The 21,817-nt window shown below is 39.4% G+C and overlaps 2 protein-coding genes across 3 annotated transcripts; one reads left to right on the forward strand and one right to left on the reverse strand.

Annotated features, from left to right (window-relative positions):
* Positions 1-289: 289 nt before the first annotated feature.
* Positions 290-8,322, forward strand: dbndd1 (dysbindin domain containing 1). Of its 2 annotated transcripts, none has more exons than XM_057330084.1 (4): positions 290-541; positions 1,721-1,870; positions 2,189-2,326; positions 5,070-8,322. In XM_057330084.1, exons 1-4 carry the CDS (start codon positions 511-513, stop codon positions 5,255-5,257), a joined length of 507 nt encoding a protein of 168 aa, XP_057186067.1. In that variant the 5' UTR covers positions 290-510; the 3' UTR covers positions 5,258-8,322. The 2 variants fall into 2 exon arrangements, with proteins under 2 accessions (XP_057186067.1, XP_057186068.1); XM_057330085.1 differs by having other exon boundaries at positions 5,082-8,322.
* Positions 8,323-8,473: 151 nt separating this feature from the next.
* afg3l1 (AFG3-like AAA ATPase 1) lies at positions 8,474-21,515 on the reverse strand. The gene is made up of 16 exons (XM_057330047.1): positions 21,293-21,515; positions 20,803-20,893; positions 20,355-20,443; positions 19,775-19,924; positions 19,420-19,491; positions 17,261-17,385; positions 16,028-16,298; positions 15,793-15,930; positions 15,556-15,709; positions 14,182-14,289; positions 12,004-12,129; positions 11,711-11,821; positions 11,493-11,608; positions 10,431-10,631; positions 9,523-9,717; positions 8,474-9,154 (listed from the first exon to the last, which is right to left on the reverse strand). The coding sequence occupies exons 1-16, from the start codon at positions 21,392-21,394 to the stop codon at positions 8,930-8,932; spliced, it is 2,274 nt and encodes a 757-aa protein (XP_057186030.1). The 5' UTR covers positions 21,395-21,515; the 3' UTR covers positions 8,474-8,929.
* Positions 21,516-21,817: the final 302 nt, after the last annotated feature.

Raw genomic sequence — 21,817 nt, forward strand, 5'->3', positions numbered from 1 at the left:
AAATATATATAGAAATCCACAGAAAAAAAATTCTCTATTTTTATTTGTAATATTTCATTTGAAAATAATTATATAATAATTAAATATAATGATCTTTTAGGAGGGAAATGTTGTTTTAAATCTTAGATATCCATACTAGGCTGCTTCTTGAGTAAGACGAATGACTAGACACATGTTTAAAAAAATCACCTAGTCATAAATCTCCCTTTCCCTCATCACATTCTCTAGTCTTTTGTCTACAGGCACCTCCCTCCCTTGCTCTGTTCCCCCTGTTTGGTGTGTCATGCAGTGTGGCAGTTGTGTGGTGGCTGACTGCGTTCTCTGCTGGGACTCTTTATGTGTCACTGCTGTCCTGCACTGACAATGAGAGCGAGTGTGTGACTGTGCATGTAAGGGTGGGGAAGAGAGAGAGAGAGAGAGAGATCCAGAGCATACACGAGGCAGGAGGTGCTCCCTCTAATCCCGGTTGCGACGCCAGACAGCATTGCACCGGCTGCTACAATACACTTAATGGAGGCTCAAGCAGACTCTAGTGTTGCAGGTAAGAACAAACATTTATTAGGCAGCACGCTGCGACACATTCAAGCGTGTACGCCCACCACATTCAATAGCTGCTGTTAGAGCTGCCACCATGTCCTTTTTTTGAAACGCACAAAGCAAGGAGAGGAAGCCGGCAAGCTCTGTTTAGCAGCGTGCGGCTTGCATTTATGCATGCACACGGGAAAAGGCACAGCAACTTGGACATGCTTAGGGTGGTGGCTTGTGAATTCGAACATAAATTTTAAATGCCAAATCAGTATAAATAAAAGACAAATGTCACGAGTCAGAGGAAAGACAGAACCGTGGATTTGGATGCGACCCTTGCATACAATTTGACATTGAGCTGCATCTTTGCAGCAGTTGTGTTGGGACAATGGGAATTGGGAGCCACTGGACGAGGCTAAAAATATGGTTCACTTTAGCATGTGTGGTTTAGATCAGAATGGTCATTTTGTGTTTATTTATATACACAAGTATATCGTAATCCATGCACCGATATTTGCATGACTACACACATTAACAGCCGGCATCATTAGAATCATCACTGCTGGGTTTTGCTGTATGTGTGGTCTAATGAAAGTAGGGACCTCCAGACTGCAGAGAACAGCTGCCTCATCCCATATCTAGTCCAAAAAAGAAGATACAGAAGACATAGATCCAGTTATCATGTATCTACGTGTCCTCCTGTCCCATGTGTGTTATTGAACTGCCTTCAATGATATAAAACGCTAGTATGCTTTGATTGCCGCTGCAAGAAATCAATAGCGGTCTGGTGGCTCTTTAAACACAGTGAAACACAAGCATCTTCTGTTTCACTTCTTTGGCAACCGCTGACAAACCCCATTATAGAGCGAGGCACCGAGAACAAGAGCACATCTGTAGATATTCAGCGGAACTATGATTTACAATTGATTTGTTGCAGTGATCGACCCATTTTCAAAAATTCCTGTTTTTATTTACTATCACGATTACTATTAATAGGTTTTATATGCTTTTTCTAGCCTGACACACTATAAAACTGGTCAAAATAAAAATCCCATTTGCATTCAAATTTGGGCCCAAGTTACCTATGTCTATTAACAGAATATCACAGAGACTACAGAGAACATCTTCTGTTTCACGTTGATATTCTTTAATAAGGTTATAAAACATTTTCAGCTCAAAATGTCTCTATTTTTAGAGCCACTTAGAGACAGAGAGTTTCAGAAGCTTCTAAAGTCCTCCAGCTCTGCCAGTCTAACCAGTGAGGCATCCCATAATGCTTCAGGAGCGCAGCATGTTGGTACTCCAGCACATCACGGCAGCCAGTTGCTAATCACAGAGAAACGGCGTGAGTATTATACAATAAAAAATATTTAAGGATGATGTTAGTAATCTTTTTACTGTATTAAATGTATTACAGAAATAATGAAATTTATCACTAATATATGCTTATATGCTAGTGATACGCTTATAAAAAGTTATATGCTTTTTCATAACTATATGAAAAGCATATAACATTTTTTTTCTTTATAGTAATAAACAATGTTTGCATTACAGTAAAAAACAAGGGAGTAAACATGTTTAATTATCATGAAAATTGTTATAAAAAAATATAACTCATCCTTGGTGATATGTAGTTGTTCTGATGTCTCCTGTTTGATGTCAGAGCCTCTGAGCAGTGTGTCCTCACTAGAGGTCCACTTTGATCTCCTGGACCTGACGGAGCTCACAGACATGTCTGACCAGGAACTTGGAGAAGTATTTGCTGACTCTGATGAAGAGAATCATATAGAATCTCCAGCGAGTGAGTCATCTCAGACTTTTATGACACCAGGAGATCCCAAATCAAATCATGTTTTAATATTTCATAAGTTTCTGCTGAATCATTCCATTTTCAGCCCTAAAAATGTTCTCCGGTTTCCCTTTTTAAGCAATTGTGTCAGAGCATATGTCTATAATATACACCATTTACTGTATAGCAAGAAACATACAAATCTTGGATATAACTGGATAATCACACAGTTATGTGGTCCCCTGCAAATCCACAGTCAACACATTATTATTTGATTGAACTCTGAGCTGAAGTGCACAAATGTGTAAATATTAATTATTTAAACCCGAGGCCGTGTCAGAGGAGTCTCCTAGATGAGCTATTCAGATTATCTTGCCTGGAGCTCCAACTTTATACGTTCTTGTCTCTAAGCTGTAAATAATGTTTGTCTTGGCCGTCAGTGTCCAAATGAACTAGAGGCCAGTCGCCAGTAAGAGTTCAGTAACTCTACAAAGAAGCAGATCAGATGACTTTCATCAGTATAACTAACTGCTAATTATTTGCATAAAGCTGAAATTCCACTCAAGAGGAATCCATCACTTGGGTTGACTCCAGTGCTCTCTTATGGGGGTCCACACCATAAGACTTTTTTGGTGGGGGTGGGAGTTAGTCTCGCAATATACAATTTATACAAAATACACAATATATTTGATCATAATATGCATAACTATATACTATTTATTAAAAACAGGCTTACATAAAAGAACAGGCTTCGTTTTTGGATCAAATCAATGCAGGTTTGGTGAACAGAAATGACTTTTGAACAGTAGTGTACATCCAACAGAATAATTCTAGCTTTATTTACCAATGTAGTATTTACTATTTTCCCTAAAAACAACTGGATGATTGACACTTTGTGATGATAATAATGTTTGTTCCAAAAGACTTGTTTACATGCAAGAAACTAGTTTATTAGATATTAAAAATATAAATTGTGACAAGACCGGCTGTCAGTCTGTGTTAGTGTTGTGGGGATTTTTCAACGATTTCAGTGCAGTTTACATAGTTACGTCCAGTAGGTGGCGCGTGGCGGCAAGGGACTGTTATGAGTGAGTGTGTCAGTCAGCAGACTATTCAACCATTTCAGTCCAAATGTCTGCTTTATTCAGGAACTAACTATGGCTATCAATATGTCAATAATAGCTATTTCAAGAGTGAATTCTGCATTTATATCACGATGTAATTTCCGAAACGTTGCATCGTGTATGTGGCCGTTGGTCTCATACAAGTTTTATACAATTCTGAATGGATTATATATGGCACAGAAACCGCACAACGAGCACTTCCTTTATAATGAATAAAAAGCTGAATTTAATCACATTTGTCATTATCATTTTTACTCCCTAAGTCTATTTTTTACTTCTTATGGGGGGTCCCTAATGCCTTATGGGAGTTCCCAGATCCCCCTTCAATTCGAGCACTGGTTGACTTGCATCTTCAGCTTTCAAATGAAACTGAACCAAGTGTGACCCCCCTATAGTTCCACTGAATATAAATTAAGGGGGCATTTACACGACACCGTTTCCAAAAAACGTTTATTTACATAACAACAGTGTTTTAGGAACAGGGCAAACTTTTGGAAACGAGTTTCAAACATAGGCCGTAAAAAGATTCACTTCCACTGTAGAAAAAAATGAAGCCAAAATGTCTGAGATATGGTCGCTGACATATTGCCCCGATGACGTCATTTGGAGCCAGAGTATGCACAGCAGTGAGTGTGAGGTGGAGCCAAGGTCTCACCCATATTCCTGCCCATATCAAGGTCCCGCCCATATTCCCCGATGATTTACCCTGCATTCCATTTTGAAGGGCTCATCCCTATGCCCTAAGCCCTTCATACCTCCGGAGTGAGAGCTTCAAAGGGTAGAAGGGTGTAGGGGACCAAATAACTGTTTCTTGAAGTACCCCTCTGAGTCATCATCCCGCGCCCATAAGGAGGCACTGTCACCACGCAAAGAATCATGGGGGCCGAAGTGGTCATCAGTTGTACCCTTTGAAATCCTTTATTTCGAAGGGCCCTTTGAAGTGGCCAGTTATGAGCACTTCGGTTGGGAACGACCCTTCAATATGGCGGCCATGATTGTTTTCACTCCAAAGTGCACTTCGGAGGGCAATATATCCCAATTTGGAACGCACTGTGAATAGGCGTGTTCGACTTCATTCGGCGCTGCAAGAACCTACAGGCGGATGACATCACTATCCACGAGAGTGATTCAAAAGCATAGGGAGCAGTTCTCGAATCTCTCTCGCGGTAATGTGATGTCATCTACAAGTTTTTTGAAACTTGTAACTACAAACAAGTAAATTTGTGTAGATTGTGACATGTGCACTTCGTCTTCACCGCATCACTCTGTAGAAGAATGCGTGTGCACACGTATAGTGTTTCTTTACAAAACAACATCGCCAACTACTGGCCTGGCATGAATAATACGGTGTTTTTAGTTGTTTTCGTGGATGAAATGGGATCATTTTCACAACCATTGTCAATCTATCAGTGATACTCGTGATATGCCTGTTAATAATGCCAGCAGTTGTTTATTAAAAAGATATATGGGGACTAATCTTTTAAAACCTGATTAAACATTGCTAGAAATAACAGCAAAGATGCAGACACAGTTAGCTTAGAGTACTCCAAAGATTTGCTTGGATCTCAATTATTTTCTCTTTTTTTAGTCAGTGGTTTATGGAGGTGTTTTTCATTGCTTGCTTTTCTAAGTTCACCCCGCAGATCGCCAGCAGGCCCCGTTGCCTCGATTTCCACACAGCGGGTACGTCCGCTCGCCGTCCTGGACTCGTGGCGGAAAGGGAGAACAGCAGCCAAGGGACCGAAAGCACCACAGCGACTCAGACAACAACACAGAGCCTATGTTGAAGATAGAGCGCTCTCAATCCCAGCAGCCTTGAGCCAGGGGCCGCTACAGGGGCTCAGGGAAAAGCCCTTACATGGGGAATAGAGGTTCCTTCTCAAGCAAATAAAAGAGGAACTTCTGGGATAAAAAGACACTGCAATCCCACCTAAAGAAAAAGCAATCCCTTTGCCCATTATGATGGGTAAGGAGACAGCTCCAATAAGCTGGGGTAAAGGTAGACTCAAGACGGAAAAGACTTCATCCAACCAGGTTCTTGGGAGGCCTCTGAGTGACATAGTGACATCTATCATCTCCATTTGACTACTGCATATGGAGAACTTGAAGCATGATGTAGCATTATGGACAACACTGACTGAACTAACGGAAGAGAAATGTGAATTGGAAGACTTTCAGAGTGAGTTTAACGCCTCATGGACCAAGAATGTGTCAAATCAGAATTTGTCAGTCATAAGACACGTTCAGAGAGGCTACAGCATGGTTCAAGACATGCCTGTGTAAAGGGTCCAAAAAGAGGCTACAAACAAAAGTGTCCTTTCAGAGGTTCTGCATGGAAATTGGACGACTCGGAGAGAAATATTTTGTAGAAAAACAGTTCATGCTTAAAGGGACAGTTCAACCAAAATCCAAATTCTGTCATCATTTACTCACCGTCGAGTTGTTCCAAATCTGTATAAATTTCTTTGTTCTGATAAACACAGAGAAAGATATTTGGATGAATGCTTGTAACCAAACAGTTCTTGGACCCCTTTGACTACCATAGGAAAAATCGCTTTATACATTTTTTGTTCTGTTGAACACAAAAGACATTTTGAAAGATGTAGGGAAGCCAACATTTCCGGGGCACTTTTGACTACCACTGTCATTTTGCCTACTAAATGAAATGATGACAGAATTAAAATTTTGGGGTAAACTGTCCCTTTAGTGCCAGCAACATATACCCTACACAATGACATGAATGCTAACACTTTTAGCTATACAACCTCAAAGCCACCACTGCATTTCAAAACACATCCGAAATCAGTTCATAATGTATCACAAGTGTTGGCTGCATTTCCACATGGGGAGCTATAAACAAACACAATGTGTTGACTCGATGTTCACAAAGTAACAACCATTCACATTGATGTTTTCCTACTTGTGTAGGGTATGTTTCTGACCGACGTTATCCAGTATAGCAATTGATGTTGCACTTAAATGGAAGCAATATGTTTGTTTTGAACCACCCTGGACAAAGTAATAATGTTGCAGTGTCATTTCTATCAAGACAATTTAAATCTACTGGTTCAATTGTGTCCTAAATTGGTTTGTGTCCTAAAATGTGCCAAATAGAGATATTAAAGGAAAACTGCAATTTAAGAAGTGATACTGACACAAGTATTTAAGAAACAGTTCACCCAAAAATAATTTACTCAATCTCACATCGTTCCAGAAAGTTCAAGGCTCATTGAACCTAAAAAGATTGATTACTGTGTATAAAAGCAAAGTGAACACCCTAGGTAACTTTATGTAAGAGGAAGGATAAGAGGTTGAAAAGCGTATTTTTGGACGAACTATTCTTTATCAGACTTGTCAAAGACTGTATTTCTATCACCAAACAAGGTTATTACAGGGTTAAGTGATGTCAAGCATGTTCTAGGGTCACATCAAAGAAGTGTAAAAACTACCAGAATCATTCTAACAGTCTAACTCTAAAAGATTTTAAGATAGAATAAAAAAGGGAATTAAATCAAACATGGAAATAAAACATGGGCGCTGAGGGGGTGGAGGTTCGTGGTGTGATATACAGATGGTTTCAGCGGCAACAACATAAACAAATGTTATTTGGCCCAAACTTAACGTCTGGCAGACCTCTTGAAAGAATCAACAACTGTTGAGTAGTTTTAATTTAATTTAATTAAATCCAAGAAAACATTCATATATATCAATATTAATATAAATTAAATATAGGATAAATTGTTATGTTATAACCAAACACAGACCGGAAGTTAACTTCAGGCCAGGCAGATGAAACCATCAATTCAGTCATGTCCCTGTTGAAATAAACAGCATATGCTGGTGGATCTTGATGCTGGTTTGTGCTAGTTTAAGGTGGTCATGTGCTGGTCAAAACGGCATCAAACCATATACCTAACCCAGCATATGCTGTTTTTTCTAAAGGGGTGATTGACAAAGGACAAAGAAAAGCAAGAAACTGTATGAGGGAAAGGCTGCAACCCCCCCCCCTCCCTCCGCTAGGTTAGTTAGCCAGTGGTTAACCAACTAGATAAAGATGTTTTTCCTAGAAGGAAGCAGAATCCATCTGAGCCATTACAGTGTTTACTTACTCCATACAATTTACAGTGCTAGTTACAATCACTTCTACTAGTCATTGTTAGCATCCAAACAAAATCTATGGTTTTATGAATCACAGTGGGCTTCTGGTGATGACGAAAGGCTTTTCACACCAATACTGATATAACTATAAAGACAACAATAGCTTTATTAGCATGTGTATGTCTAGACATAGTAACTGGTATTGTTATTGATTGTCAGTGTCTATAAAGGCCATCTATGCTATGTTGCTTCCTACATTTGAGGTGTTGTCAATGACGTAGTTTTTTGGCTGTAGTCCAGCTGTGGGTAGCATTTTACTGGATTTGTTGATGCATACAGGCCGGTTCAAAGCCTTTCATAAAGAACCACATCCATTCAAAGCAAAGCGCTTCTAAAAAATCTGTTTAACCATGGATGCTGCTGTTTCTGGTACTGAATCTCACCCAGCTAACATGGCAGTGTCTGTAATGAAGTTAAGCCGGGGAAGGGAAAGTGTGATACATCATCTGCTGATGCCCTACTTCAGTTTCTGCCAGTGTTGGAAATGTAATGCAATCTAATGCTTGAAGATGGTGTAGAAAAATGACTTTCCTGTAAAAACAAGGAAAGACATTTTTGAAGAGTGTCAATCACTGAAATCGTGATATTGCGGTTATATGAAGACAATTTAACATAATCACATATCAATAATCACGCAGCATATCAGTCACCTGTGAATGACTTTCTACTGTGGAACACAAAGATATTTTGAGAAATGTCTGGGTGGTTTTGTGTTCATACAATGGATTCCTTTAACGTGCACACGCAGGGACACATGCATAGTAGAAACAGAATATGACTATTTTATCTATAAAGCAAAATGATGTCTGTTTTAATCCAGAATTTACTAACCTCAAGACAAAATATGATATGACCTCTTTAATTTAATTAAATAAAGACGAGTTCAAAACATTTTTTTCTCAGAACACACAAATGAAAAATTTACAAATATACATATTTTTCTTCCATTTCTATAAAGTGGAAGATACTGTAAGAGTAGATAAAAGGATAGCATCTAGTCTATGATGTAATCCCAGAAAACCTAAGATAATAAAAACTAAACATAATTTTAGGTTGTTGATCTGTCCTCTAGTGTGAGTTGACATATCAGTGCTAGCCGTTGTATTGAAATTTACATGTTGCATAGCACCGCACAGATTAAGGCTTTTTAAATTCAGTACAAGTTCCCTGCTTTGGGTAAACACTGGAAGTGAAATGGAAATCCCACAAAAAAATCACATTCTTTGTGTACAAAGCCAAGATAACTGACTCCCCCCCCCCCCCACACTAAGTGACCACTTTAAGGCAAGTGTCAGAGGCAGATGGAAAGTATTTTAAAGATATGTTCATAATTTCAAGCAGCCTGTTTCTCCTGTGCGGCCGGTGTCTCCTCCTGGTTTTCTCCTCTCTCTTGGTTCCAGTCCTTTAAGCCTTCTGGAAGGCTTGTGTCTTCCTCAAAGCTGCCTGTGCCCTCTACAAACTCCTCATAGGTGGACTTCTCCTCGAATGGCCTGGGCCCCAGCAACTCCACCATGTCAGCTTTGTCTAGAACTTCTTTTTCCAGCAGACGCCTACCGACCTACACAGAAAAACAAATGCATAATTACACTAATCAAACATTCGACAAATAAGTTCAAAAGACAAAAAAATCTGTCTCCTATTAAAACTGAGTGACATAACTGCATATTTTTATACTCCGACTATAAAGAAGCATGTACATAAGTAAAAGAAAGGGACCAAGGGCTGAACCCTGAGGTACACCACATGTCACTCGTGCATATTTCTGATATGACTTTCAATACTGTTGTGATGGCACCTGGTCATGTTTATCTAATTTCTGAACATCTACATAATTAAACACACTTATTTACCTTTGTTATACATATTAACCTAGTGTGAACTAGACATCAGTATTGGTGATACAGGAAAATAGTTGGAGGTTCTCACCATTTCCACCTGCTCTCGTTTCTCAGTGATGAGCTCCAGAGTTCTTATGTAGGCTTTGTCAACCAGCTCTCTGACCTCCTCATCAATAAGCTCTGCTGTAGCCTCACTGTAAGGCTTCTCCATAACCATTTCACCCTGTCTGGGCAGGTCAAATGACACCTGTCCTACCTTCTCACTCATGCCAAACTGCACAATCTATAGGGTGAAGGTGAGGGAGGAAGATGTGAAAAATGTTTACACAACTTTTTTTCCTTAAAATTTAAGCATATACTGACAACAGACTGCCAATGTGACCATATCACAATATACCAAATTAAAAATAAATGGATTCATTTAAATCATTAAAGAACGATTGTAGTCTGTGTCTAACACAAAACTATTTGGGGATTTAGAACATTTTAAAAGGACCAAGGTATGCTTACATTGCATGTACAACAACTGCAAGAACAAGATGAAAGAGACCTAATTGTCAGATATGGTGACACATACCCGAAATGTGACCTATGTATTTAACCCATCAGCTATCACTGCAGCGCCCGGGGAGCAAACAGGGGTAAGGTGTCTTGCTCAAGGGCATCTCAGTCATTACCCGCAGGCACTGAGAATAGAACAAGCGACCTTTTGGTCACGAGTCCAACTCTCTAACCACTAGGCCACGACCAAACTTATTCTTTGTTATTTATTAAAATGAGTAAGCGTAAAATGAGTAAAAGACCATTATTTTAATTTGTGGGAAATGATTTCCTTAACTCAAGGTCATGGAGTGTAATGTAGATCAGTTTGGATAATGGGTTGCGCTTAATGACTAGAAAAACAGCCAGAAACCACCTGGCTAAACATGTTATAGCTAGTTCAATAGCACACTGTACCAGTGAAAATGTATAAAAAGCAGACTTGACTCTCTGTACCTGAGCGTATGCTGACTGTGTGACCTTCTTTAGGTCATCATGCGCTCCAGTGGTGATTTTGCTGAAGAACACCTGCTCGGCCACACGTCCCCCCAACATCATGCACATCCTGTCAAACAGCTGCTCTCGAGTATATAAATACTGCTCCTTGGGAAGGTACTGTGCATAGCCCAGACCCTTCCCTCTGGGAATAATAGAAACCTGAAACACAAGATCAGGAATAACAGTAAGTGCAAGTAGTTCATTATTTTGCTCCATAAAAGGGGCGGATGCACAACCTTCTGCATTTCAATTTACTTTGACTTCTATTTTGCACATTAAAGGGATAGTTCACCCCAAAATAAAAGTTCTGTTATAATTTACTCTGTTCTGTTTGATTTTAGATTTTTTTTCACAGATTTTTGGAAGAATGCTTTTAACCAAACAATTCTTGGACCCCATTGACTACCATAGTTGGAAAAATTACTTTATTTATTTTTTTGTTCTGTTGAACACTAAAGAAAATATTTTGAAGAATGTAGGACAGCAAACAGTTCTGGGGCACTTTTGGAGACCATTGTCATTTTCCCTACTATTGTAGTCCATGGGGTCCAAGAACTGTTTGATTACAAGCATTCGTCCAAATATCTTTCACTGTGTTCAACCAAACAAAGACATTGATACAGGTTCGGAACAACTAGAGAGTGAGTAATTCATGACAGAATTCTCATTTTTGGGTGAACTGTCCCTTTAAAAAGTTGTGGTGGGAAACAGAGATTAAAGACAAAAAATCCTAAAAATGGCCAATAAAAGCAAGAGTAAGTCACATGACTCATAGCATGAAAATAAGCACGGAACACTGAAGCATCAAGCTACAACGTTACCCCCAGCGACACAGCTTTACCTGTAAGCTCTGTGTTACCCATCTAAATTCTGACCCTGACTTGCTTGAGATGCTAAATGTATGTCTCCAGATATATTGAGTGTGACTAAATCGAATGCATATTTTGATTCATGTATACATCAAAATGGCGCACAACACTTGTGTTGACACCCTGAAGCAGATAAACATCAGGGCTGTACCTTGAGGAGAGGGTCAGCATGTTGGAGAAACCAGCCCACCACTGCGTGCCCCGCCTCATGAAAGGCGACTGTCTTTTTCTCAGTGGGTTGTAAGACTTGTGTCTTCTTCTCCAGACCTAAAAGATGTCAGCACAAATAAAATAATAATAATGACATTTTTAGAAAGATATTAAGGTGAAACAAGACTTTTGTAGATGATAAGCGAGTCCTCCTTGTACCTCCAATGACTCTGTCGATGGCCTGCTCGAAGTGTTTAACGTTGATAAATTCATTCAGATGTCTGGCGGCAATAAGAGCAGCTTCATTACACAGATTTGCAATATCAGCACCTGAGGGAGGGAATGTGTAGAAAGAATGTAGCCTGAAGTTTTACACAGAAAAAGTATCTCTACACTTATAATTACACCAGAATTTGAAACATATCATTACCGCAATTATCGCACAATGAGTAATGATCCTGCGTTGATGCATACGTTTATTCTAGTGTTTAACTAAATTGTCGCTTACTCACCAGTAAAGCCCGGTGTGGCAGCTGCCATCTTCCTCGCAATGCCATCACGGTCCAGACTGGGGTCAAGTTTGAGGGGCCGCAGGTGTACTTTAAAGATGGACGCTCTGCCTTTAATATCAGGTGGTCCTGAAGAATTCATAAAACTCATAAGAATCTGCATAAACTCAACGTAGTGTACAGATATCACATTATATAGACAAAGTCCAATTTCAGTCCTTTACAGTTAGTACCGCTAATGTACATCTTAAAGGGGTCATATGGCGCAAACGTGTTTTTCTGTGTCTTTGGTGTGTTATAAGTTGGCCATGCATGTATTAGACACGTAAAATTGCAAAAATTCAAGTGTCGGAACAAAAGATGCATTTTATCTAAAAGCGAATGCTCAACCAGACCTGCCTGAAACACCTCGTGTAACCACACCCCCACAAATCTACGTCAGTTCGTGGTATGATTTGACTAATACCACCCAAATGTATACGCAAGTAAGGTGGGCGTACCTGTCAGTGCAATTGCTTTGGAACCTGATGTTTCAAATATGGTAAGAGGCGTTACATTTCCGTCACACGCTTGCAGTATTCCACCAATCACTATGCACTGGTTAACTGGCCAATCATAGCACACCTCGCTTTTCAGAGCAATGAGATTTGTAAAAAGTCTACGCGTTTCAGAGAGGTGGGGCAAAGAGGAGATACAAACATGTACGGTATGTGGAAAATTCAGCGTTTTTGAACCTTAAATCGTGTATACACATTGCATTACACCTAAAACATTGATAATATTCATTTTAGACGTGTCATATGACTCCTTTAAGAAAAAACTGGCAATAAAACCATGTATTCTGTATTTTTTCTTAATTTTCAAATTAACTTGACTTCTTTTGTCTCAATTGTTTGATTTACATTTTTTATATTTACATTTTGATTTACATTGCGTGTAAAGCCGCTTTGCAACAATATCAAATGGTGAAACATCCTACAGAAATAAATTGTAACTGAATACACCAGGGATGCAAACTCATCAGGGTGAAAATAGGTGACAATGATGCGAGATCCCCCAACGCTATATATTATACAGTATATAGTCATAGTTTATATATAGTAATATACAATTATTATAATTTGTATTTCACATTATTCAGTGCAAATAATCAGAATAGTCCATGGTCTGCTAAAAGTGTCTAGAATAGACAACCACATAAAGAGTTAACTCTAAACAGATAACTCTGTTTTTATTCATTTTCATAAATCATGTTTTTATTGTGATAGCGTGTTTTTACTGTGTTACTTATTTGTATTTTTTAGTTATTATTACTTAATCAAGACAATCCAACTGTTTAAATGATATTACTTGGAATGCACAATAAAAAACATAGTAAATGAAAATGAACAAAAACGGAGTTCATGATTCACATTTACTTCAAGGTGCTCGGTTCACACAACAGCTTACAGTCACAGCTCTAGTCTAAACATGAAGGAACTGTCAAACTCGTAACGTTATACTATTTGCACAGCATGCCTGTAACCATAGTGACAGATTTAAATTTTATTTTTACACAAGAGGTTGCATTGTAACAACAACATTAGGTGTGATACCATCAGCAATGTTGTACTAAAAACCAAACGCAACATTCACACGCGTACAGTAGTTGTACAAGAAATCTGGAGTTGCATTGTGGCGTCTATGAACGCTTATAGACTTTCACATTATACTGTAGCGCAGCTATTGTGTTGATAGATCGGCTGTGCAAAACATTACGAAGTAGTTTGTCATCAGCTACGTGCACTCATTAGCACACTTAACATTACTGGGAGTGACGGGTGACGTGACAGTTGTCCAGTACGATTCCTTTTACACATCAGGGCTTCTCCGTATATGCGGTGATAGCGGTTGTCACAGTGTGTAAACGCACTCACCCCATATTATGTTTCTGGCTAGAGATTTGACATCGTTACCACAACACCTGGACATGATTCTCATAATTTCATTCACCGCGACCCCGTCCAAAGACTCACAGAACCCCCTCACCCCCCATTTTCAAAAACTCATCGGATCTACACAATAATGACCCATTTGGGATCCAAAACGGCGAATTTCGCTGAAAGGTGACAAGTTGGCATCCCTGATATACTGTTATACATTGTTGTACTGAACAAATACTGTATGTAGGGAAATTCATACCTATGTATATCTGCCTGTCAAACCTTCCCGGTCGCATCAATGCAGGATCAAGGATGTCCGGTCTGTTTGTACCAGCCAGAACGACAACATTTGTGCTAGTATTAAAACCTAAAAGTAAAATAAGTAAAGTAAGTACAAAAAGTAGACGAAAAAGACTGAAAACAATAAAGTTTTTATAAATAAAAAAATAATGAGAAAAAAGATAAAACGGTTGTTTATTGATGGTTTCCATTATATTTATTGAACAAAGTCAGAGCTGGGACCAGTCAATCACATGTCACACTACATTAAAAGGATTCTTCACCCAAAAACGAAAATTCTGACATCATTTACTCACCTTCGAGTTGTTCCAAATCTGTATAAATGTCTTTGTTCTGATGTACACAGAGAAAGATATTTGGAAGAATTCTTATAACCAAATTTTGCCCCCCATTGCCTTCCATAGTAGGAAAAAAATACAATGGTAGTCAAAAGTGCCCCAGAACAATCTGCTGTCCTTACATTCTTCAAAATGTCTTCTTTGTGTTCAACAGAAAAAAAATGATAAAGTAATTTTTCCTACTATGGGAGTCAATGGGGGGCACAATCTGTTTGGTTATAAGCATTCTTCCAAATATCTTTCTCTGTGTTCATCGGAACAAAGACATGTACAGATTTGGAACAAGGTGAGTAAATGATGACAGAATTATCATTTTTGGCTGAAGTAACCCTTTAAAATGGGCCAAAATTGTACACAAGAGACTTTATTTCATATCGATTTGTACTGTGAAGTTTGTTTTTACACTTTACATGACGTAGCTCTGTGTCAATCTCACTGATAGCTTCTTAGACTTCTGAGATCGGGGATGATGGATCTGACTCAAGTTCACAGATTGTACTGACCTCCAACACTGTTTCTGACATATTTTTAAGTAGTAGGTGGGAAAAAAATCTAAATTCAGAATTTCAGAAAGGAATGAAATGGAAGGAAGAAATGTTACCAACAAGCAGCCCAAAAACAATGAACAGCTATGTGGCCACAGTGACATCTTCAGGACATAGGCAGAAATTGTTACGTTATGACCTAATTCCCCACCCCAAGCACTCACGCACACACACACGTCTGGTTTACTATCTCTGTGGGGACAGTCCATAGGCGTAATGAGTTGTATACTGTACAAACTGTATATTCTATCCCCTAACCCAACCCCTAAACCTAAAGATCATAGAACACTTTTTGCATTTTTAAATTTTAAAAAAATATTGTTCTGTACAATTTATAAGCTGTTTTGCTCGTGGGGACCGTGACACGAGTCGCCATGTGTTGGTGTGCATTCAGGTTTAGGTCCCCACCGGGATATACAAACATGAACACACACACACACGTCCTCTTACCATCCATCTCGACCAGCAGCTGATTCAGGGTGTTTTCCTGTTCACTCTGGCCACCGAAATTCCCTCCACCCCTCTTCCTCCCCACAGCGTCGATCTCATCGATGAAGAGGATGCAGGGAGCGTTCTTCCTCGCCATAGCAAACATGTCCCTGACCTAAAATAACAGAACAGAGTTAGATCATTTTTTCAGTTGAGGGCACACAGCCAAATTCTTATCAATCTGTTAAAAAGACTTACTCGGGCTGGACCAACTCCAACAAACATCTCGAGAAACTCAGAGCCGTTGACTGTAATAAAAGGAACGTTTGCTTCTCCAGCAGTGGCTTTGGCGAGCAATGTTTTACCTGTGCCCGGAGGACCAGACAGCACAGCACCCTACAAAACACACACAATAATTAAGTTCTGCCCAACAGTAATCTTCATATAGACACAAACAAAAGACTTTAGTTGGGTTTTCACTGTCAGGTCATACCTTAGGGATCTTAGCACCCAGGTCCTGGTACTGTTGAGGGTTCTTGAGGAAATTGACAAACTCCAAGATCTCCACCTTGGCTTCTTCGCATCCAGCAACGTCTTTAAACTTCACCTCAATGTTGTCTTTCATCATCTTGGCGGTGGATTCGCTCATGCTAAAGGGCCCGCCCCTTCCGCCGCCCATTCCTCCTCCCATTGGCCCACGCCGTAGAGTGAAAAGCAAGAAGCCAATCAAGAGAAGCGTGGGAATGAAACTCATCAGAAAAGACCTGGAAAAGATGAAGATTATGAAAGCTCAGAACATTTATGCAAGGTTCCAGGAAATGCACATACAGTCCTCACTAAGAAAAAAATGCATTGCTCAAATGCATTGCAAGTGTAAAAAACACAAAAATGAAGCCAAATTACAGAGGGAGAATATTATAAAAAAGATGCTTTTACAGAGATTGGCAGGTTTCGTAGTCAAATCTGTTGACTTTTAACTATTTTTGTCAAGTTTGCATGCCTGTAACCTAAAAAGCATATCCTAATATCTTTTCAGATTCGAGTTCATACTTAACTTTTCTTTTAGGATCTACATTTATAATATCAGAGATAAGCTGATCTTAACGGGATACTTCACCCAAAAATGACATTTCTCTCATCATTTACTCACCTTCAAGCTGTTCCAAATCTGTATACATTTCTTTGTTCTGATGAACACAGAGAAAGATTTTTGGAAGAATGCTTATAACCAGACAGTTTTCCCCCCATTGACTTACATAGTAGGAAAAATTACTTCTTTAATTAATTACATTAATCTTTTTTTTTTTACTGTTGAACACAAAAGAAGACATTTTGAAGAATGTAGGACAGCAAACAGTTCTGGGGCACTTTTGACTACCATTGTATTTTTTCCTACTATGAAAGTCAATGGGGAGAAAAATCTGTTTGGTTATAAGCATTGGTCCAAATATCTTTCTCTGTGTTTGGAACAACTCGAAGATGAGTAAATGATGACAGAATTGTCATTTTGGGGTAAAGTATCCCTTTAATGTGGATCAAAACATACACTTTACATACACATTTTTTTCCCACAGTGCAATGGAAAGAAAGTAGAACACCCTCCCTCTGTAAAAATATTGGCGGCATGCCAATTTTTTGGTTGATCGAATACATTTTGTTTGATGCATATACTATATGTTCATCTCAGTCTGAATGGGCTTTAAATGTAAAGTGTATTCAGACTCACCCATCACTCTCAGAGGTGTACACCACTGCGGCTCTGTGGGACGGCTCCAGACCCAGCTCATAATGAGCAGCCTCCAGATTACGCTCGAATGAGTCAACACTGCCAATGTTAAACCACACATAGCTCTGGAGGAAGACAAAGTCATGTTTGTGCCAGACCACAAAAATACAGTATATGCAATCAGTTACTAACAGTAACGCATGTTTTATAGAGCAAAATGCATGGTTATTTGTAAGGGTGTGCAAAGCAGCCGGTATTTGTATCTGTATTTGTATTTGTATTTGTTGAGTGGGGGAAGTATTTGTATTTGTATTTGTATTTGAGTAAAATTCAAAATAGGCGTAAAAATCCAGTTTTTTTGCGTTACACTTCTAATTTACGTTATAGTGTACGTAAACAGAGCGAACATGAGAGCACCCGACTGCAGACGTCAATAATGCAGCGTAATGGAATAATCTCCCGATCAAACTCCACTTCCCGAAAGTTATAAACTGCCTCCGGAACCCAGTTAAGGTACAAAAATCTATTCAACAAAAATAGTGATGCACGCAGTGAAGTCTTTTTTCGCTCAGCCGAGCCTTCTCTGTTGCTGTGTGGAGCAGCCTGTGTCAGTCACCTCTTTTCCCCCCCCCCCCCCCCCCCCCGATTCCTGAATGTCACTCATTCACTCATGCGGGCATGCACTGCGGTCACCTCCGTGAAGTTGGCACCCCATATAAATAAATTGTCACCAAAACTATACCATTCGTTTGTGCTGTGTTTGTGCTGATTTGTGCCGCAAAAATTACAGTTTGTGCTGGTTTGGCGTTCAAGATATTAAACATTCTTTTTCTTGGCTGTGTGACGTCACTCTCCACCCCATGTCGTCCAAATCGTATCAAACTGGTGCCGTTCGTTTGTGCTCGATTTGTGCTTGTTTGAGCCATTAAAACAAACTCTGTAACTACAAAAACTAAAAACTTAAATTATTCCAATTCTCAAATCGTTCTCGCGGTACTTGATGTCATACGCCCATCGGTCAGCGCTGACCGATGGGCGTATGACATCAAGTACCGCGAGAACGATTCGAGAATTACGCAGCAGTACTGATCGCAGAACTGTGCTCTCGCGGCACTTTGGAGTCTGCGTAGCGCCGCGTGAAATCTACATAGCTAATGTCTGAAAATGGGAATAAGTTATGTTGTTTCTATCTATGGCACAAATCAAGCACAAACGAACGGCCCCGGTAAGAAGCGATTTAGACTACGTGGAGTGTGACGTCACCGCTCCCGAAATGTTCTTGTTGTATTTAACGAAGGGAAGAAGTTGCATGGTTTGTTTTAATAGCACAAATCGAGTTCAAACTCGACAGTTTAGAGTGATTTGGACGACATGTAGTTGAGAGTGGCGCATCTACTCCTAAAGGCTACAGTCTTGTTATATTAAAGAAAAAAATCATTGTACACAAATTTCTTTTAACAGCACAAATCGAGCAACGTTTTGGGCGATTTGGACGACATGGGGTGGAGAGTGACGCCACTGCCGCAAATAATATTTATTATTTCCAAGCCAGGGAAAAACATACAGTGGTGATTTTAACGGCACAAATCGAGCACAAACGAACGCCACCTGTTTGGGGAGATTTAAACGACATGGGGTGGAAAGTGACGTCACTGCCCCAAAATTCTTCTTGTTATATCTCGGTAAGGAAAGTAGTTACAGAGTTTGTTTTAATGGCACAAACGGGCACAAATCGAGCACAAACGAACGGCACCAGTTTGATACGATTTGGACGACATGGGGTGGAGAGTGACGTCACACAGCCAAGAAAAAGAATGTTTAATATCTTGAACGCCAAACCAGCACAAACGGTCATTTTTGCGGCACAAATCAGCACAAACACAGCACAAACGAATGGTATAGTTTTGGTGACAATTTATTTATATGGGGTGCCAACTTCAAGTTTTTCTTGTTCCCGAATACAAATATTTTTTTTAAGTATTTGTTCGAAATAAGTATTAGTAAAAAACACGCTATTTGTGCCTTTCCGAATACCGTATTCGGGTTCGGCTCCACCCCTAGTTATTTGATAGCTCACCACATCTGTGCATTTGTGATGCATCATCTTTAAAGCCATCAAACACAATGAGTTAAATAAAGATTGAGTGATGGTGACTTACTTCTGTGGTATCGGCCTCAGGTATCAGGATGACTCTGACAAACTGTTTATTCACAACCTCTAAACGGTCAACCTGTGCAAGAGAAGAAAAAAAACAGTTTGGGATGTTTCAGTGACATGCTGCACAATAGAGGTTTCTTTACATTAAACATGCCATGATGCATGTTAATTATAATGAATATCAACAGATGTCAGTCTTTTTTTCCATAGCATAAAATAACATTAAGGTTAAGAACAACATAAAGGTGAGTCAATGATGATCATTTTTATTTATAAGTGAACTTTATCTATAATATGTTAAGTAGTCATGCGACTGTCAATATCTTTACAGTCAATCACAGATATCTTTCTCTCACCAGCCCTCTGCCCAGGTAGCGATGGACAAAATCCTTCCATGAGATCTCTCTCCCTGGATCTCTGAGGTACAGGTAGAGCAGGACAGATGCAACACCTCCTGCTGCGATCAAAATATACTTAAAATCCTTGTCGTCCCACGGCACATCTCCCTGAGTGACAGGACAAGAGCGAGACACAGAATTACATCACATCAGACATACATTCAAACACACACAAATAATGAATTAATTTTTGCATGGGAACAAACATTTCCCTAACAAAATCATATGGCAAAATGTATTCATTATTTATTTATTCGTTTTCATGAGAACATAATGGCAGACATTCTGTCTAGTGGTAATAGGTATTTTACATGAAATACAAGCCTCGTGGATTTCTATATAAACAAACCATTTTTTCATTACATTGGCATTTTTTCGTGTGTAAAATAACATAATAAGATTTAGTGAGGATGAGCCACTGTAACTTACATCAAAACAATGTCACAATGTGAAAAACCATGAAACGATATTAAAAATATATTTTCATGTTATGTCAGCAGTTGTTTCATATTTCTAAAAAAAGGTGATGAGGGTTTACCTGGAGTAATCGGCTCTTCCAGTCTATCCTGCCTCCTTTCTTCCCTTTGCCCCCTCCGGGCCGATGTTCTGGTCCACTTGGTTTACCATCTGACACAAACACATCCAGACTGTGAGTGTCCTACTGCAGTACATTTGCATTTATTCATTTTATCCAAAGCGACTTACAAGTAGGAGAGCATATAAACATTTTGTCAACACGCTAAACAGTACCGTTAGCTTACAAGGCCATGCTACTAGGAGGATTGAAGCTGGAGTAAGCAAAGATGGGAATGAACGACAAGATTTTTTTTGACAGACAGACAGTTATTGGTTAGTCAAATAAATGCGGAACAGGTATGTTTTGAGCTGTTTTTTGAAAGTTGTGAAGGATGCTGCAGTTCGGGTGGAGGCTTCATTCCACCGCAGTGACACATGATGACCTGACTACATGTTTAGAGATGTCCTACCTTTAGGTGGGTCACTGGAATACAATAAGTGTGGGATTGAGTAGATATTTCCTATGGATGCTGATGGTTTAAGGTGATGCAGGGCTAAAAACTGAAAAGAAGGGAATTATAAGCATTCCGAGTCATTCATGAGGGAAACACATTCCTCACATAAGCTTAGTCATCATGACACAGACTAAAATTTCATTCAGAGATCATACATGTCACATAACAAAATGACATTATTCATAGTGATAATACAGACTCATACATGTCAGATCGTCTTGTTATACAAGACAGATGAAGTCTAGGACAGATCAGACATGTGTGTCACGTAAAATACATAAAAAATCACATATGAATAACGTTAACTGTGATCAAGTCAAATGAAATATTACATCATGCTAGAAAACAGCTACACCAGACCACCTATATAAAAATGAACTCGGATCATAAACGAAAATTGAATGGGTGATGTAATATAAACACACACACGCGTCCTCTCTCTCACCTGCTGATGTGCTGCAGCTCGTGTGTTAATTCGCATTAAAGCTCTTGATCCGGATCGCAGAGAGACAACCGCCGCGGAGAGCAGCCCTGCCATGAGAGCCATCCTCAAGCTACTTCACTTTAAAATCACTCTGATCGACCACCTCACTACAACTCATTCCAATCTGATCTCCATGAGTTGAGTAACAGCAACAACGAATGACATTTACACAAACAGGACCCCACGTGCTGCCCCTGGATGACGCCTGACGGAAATGTCCAGTGTGTGTTGCTTGCGCTTCGAACAAAATTCGTGCGTAAGGATAAATAAATCACGTTTTATATTTGATGCATTTTTTGAAAATATAGTTGTCTCGATAATACATGTCTAGCAGCAATACATGATGTCATTTTGAGCAGGCAGGAGAATGTTGAATTAGTATCCCTGGATGCCGATGAACGGCTGTTGTAATGAGAGTAGTCTTTACATGGTAATATTAGGCTGTTTTGTAATATGCACATATCCCGCGAATTCTAAGACAAAGCA

This window comes from Triplophysa rosa, linkage group LG3 (assembly GCF_024868665.1).
Source record: "Triplophysa rosa linkage group LG3, Trosa_1v2, whole genome shotgun sequence".
Taxonomy (NCBI): domain Eukaryota; kingdom Metazoa; phylum Chordata; class Actinopteri; order Cypriniformes; family Nemacheilidae; genus Triplophysa; species Triplophysa rosa.

Coding starts and splice junctions, on each gene's coding strand:
- dbndd1 (XM_057330084.1), top strand. CDS start 511: ATGGAGGCTCAAGCAGACTCTAGTGTTGCAG. Junction 1,871..2,188: donor GCTAATCACAGAGAAACGGC/GTGAGTATTATA, acceptor GTTTGATGTCAG/AGCCTCTGAGCAGTGTGTCC. Junction 2,327..5,069: donor TCATATAGAATCTCCAGCGA/GTGAGTCATCTC, acceptor TGCTTTTCTAAG/TTCACCCCGCAGATCGCCAG.
- afg3l1 (XM_057330047.1), bottom strand. CDS start 21,394: ATGGCTCTCATGGCAGGGCTGCTCTCCGCGGCGGTTGTCTCTCTGCGA. Junction 15,710..15,792: donor TTGGAGTTGGTCCAGCCCGA/GTAAGTCTTTTT, acceptor CTGTTATTTTAG/GTCAGGGACATGTTTGCTAT. Junction 14,290..15,555: donor GCTGCTGGTCGAGATGGATG/GTAAGAGGACGT, acceptor TTTTACTTTTAG/GTTTTAATACTAGCACAAAT.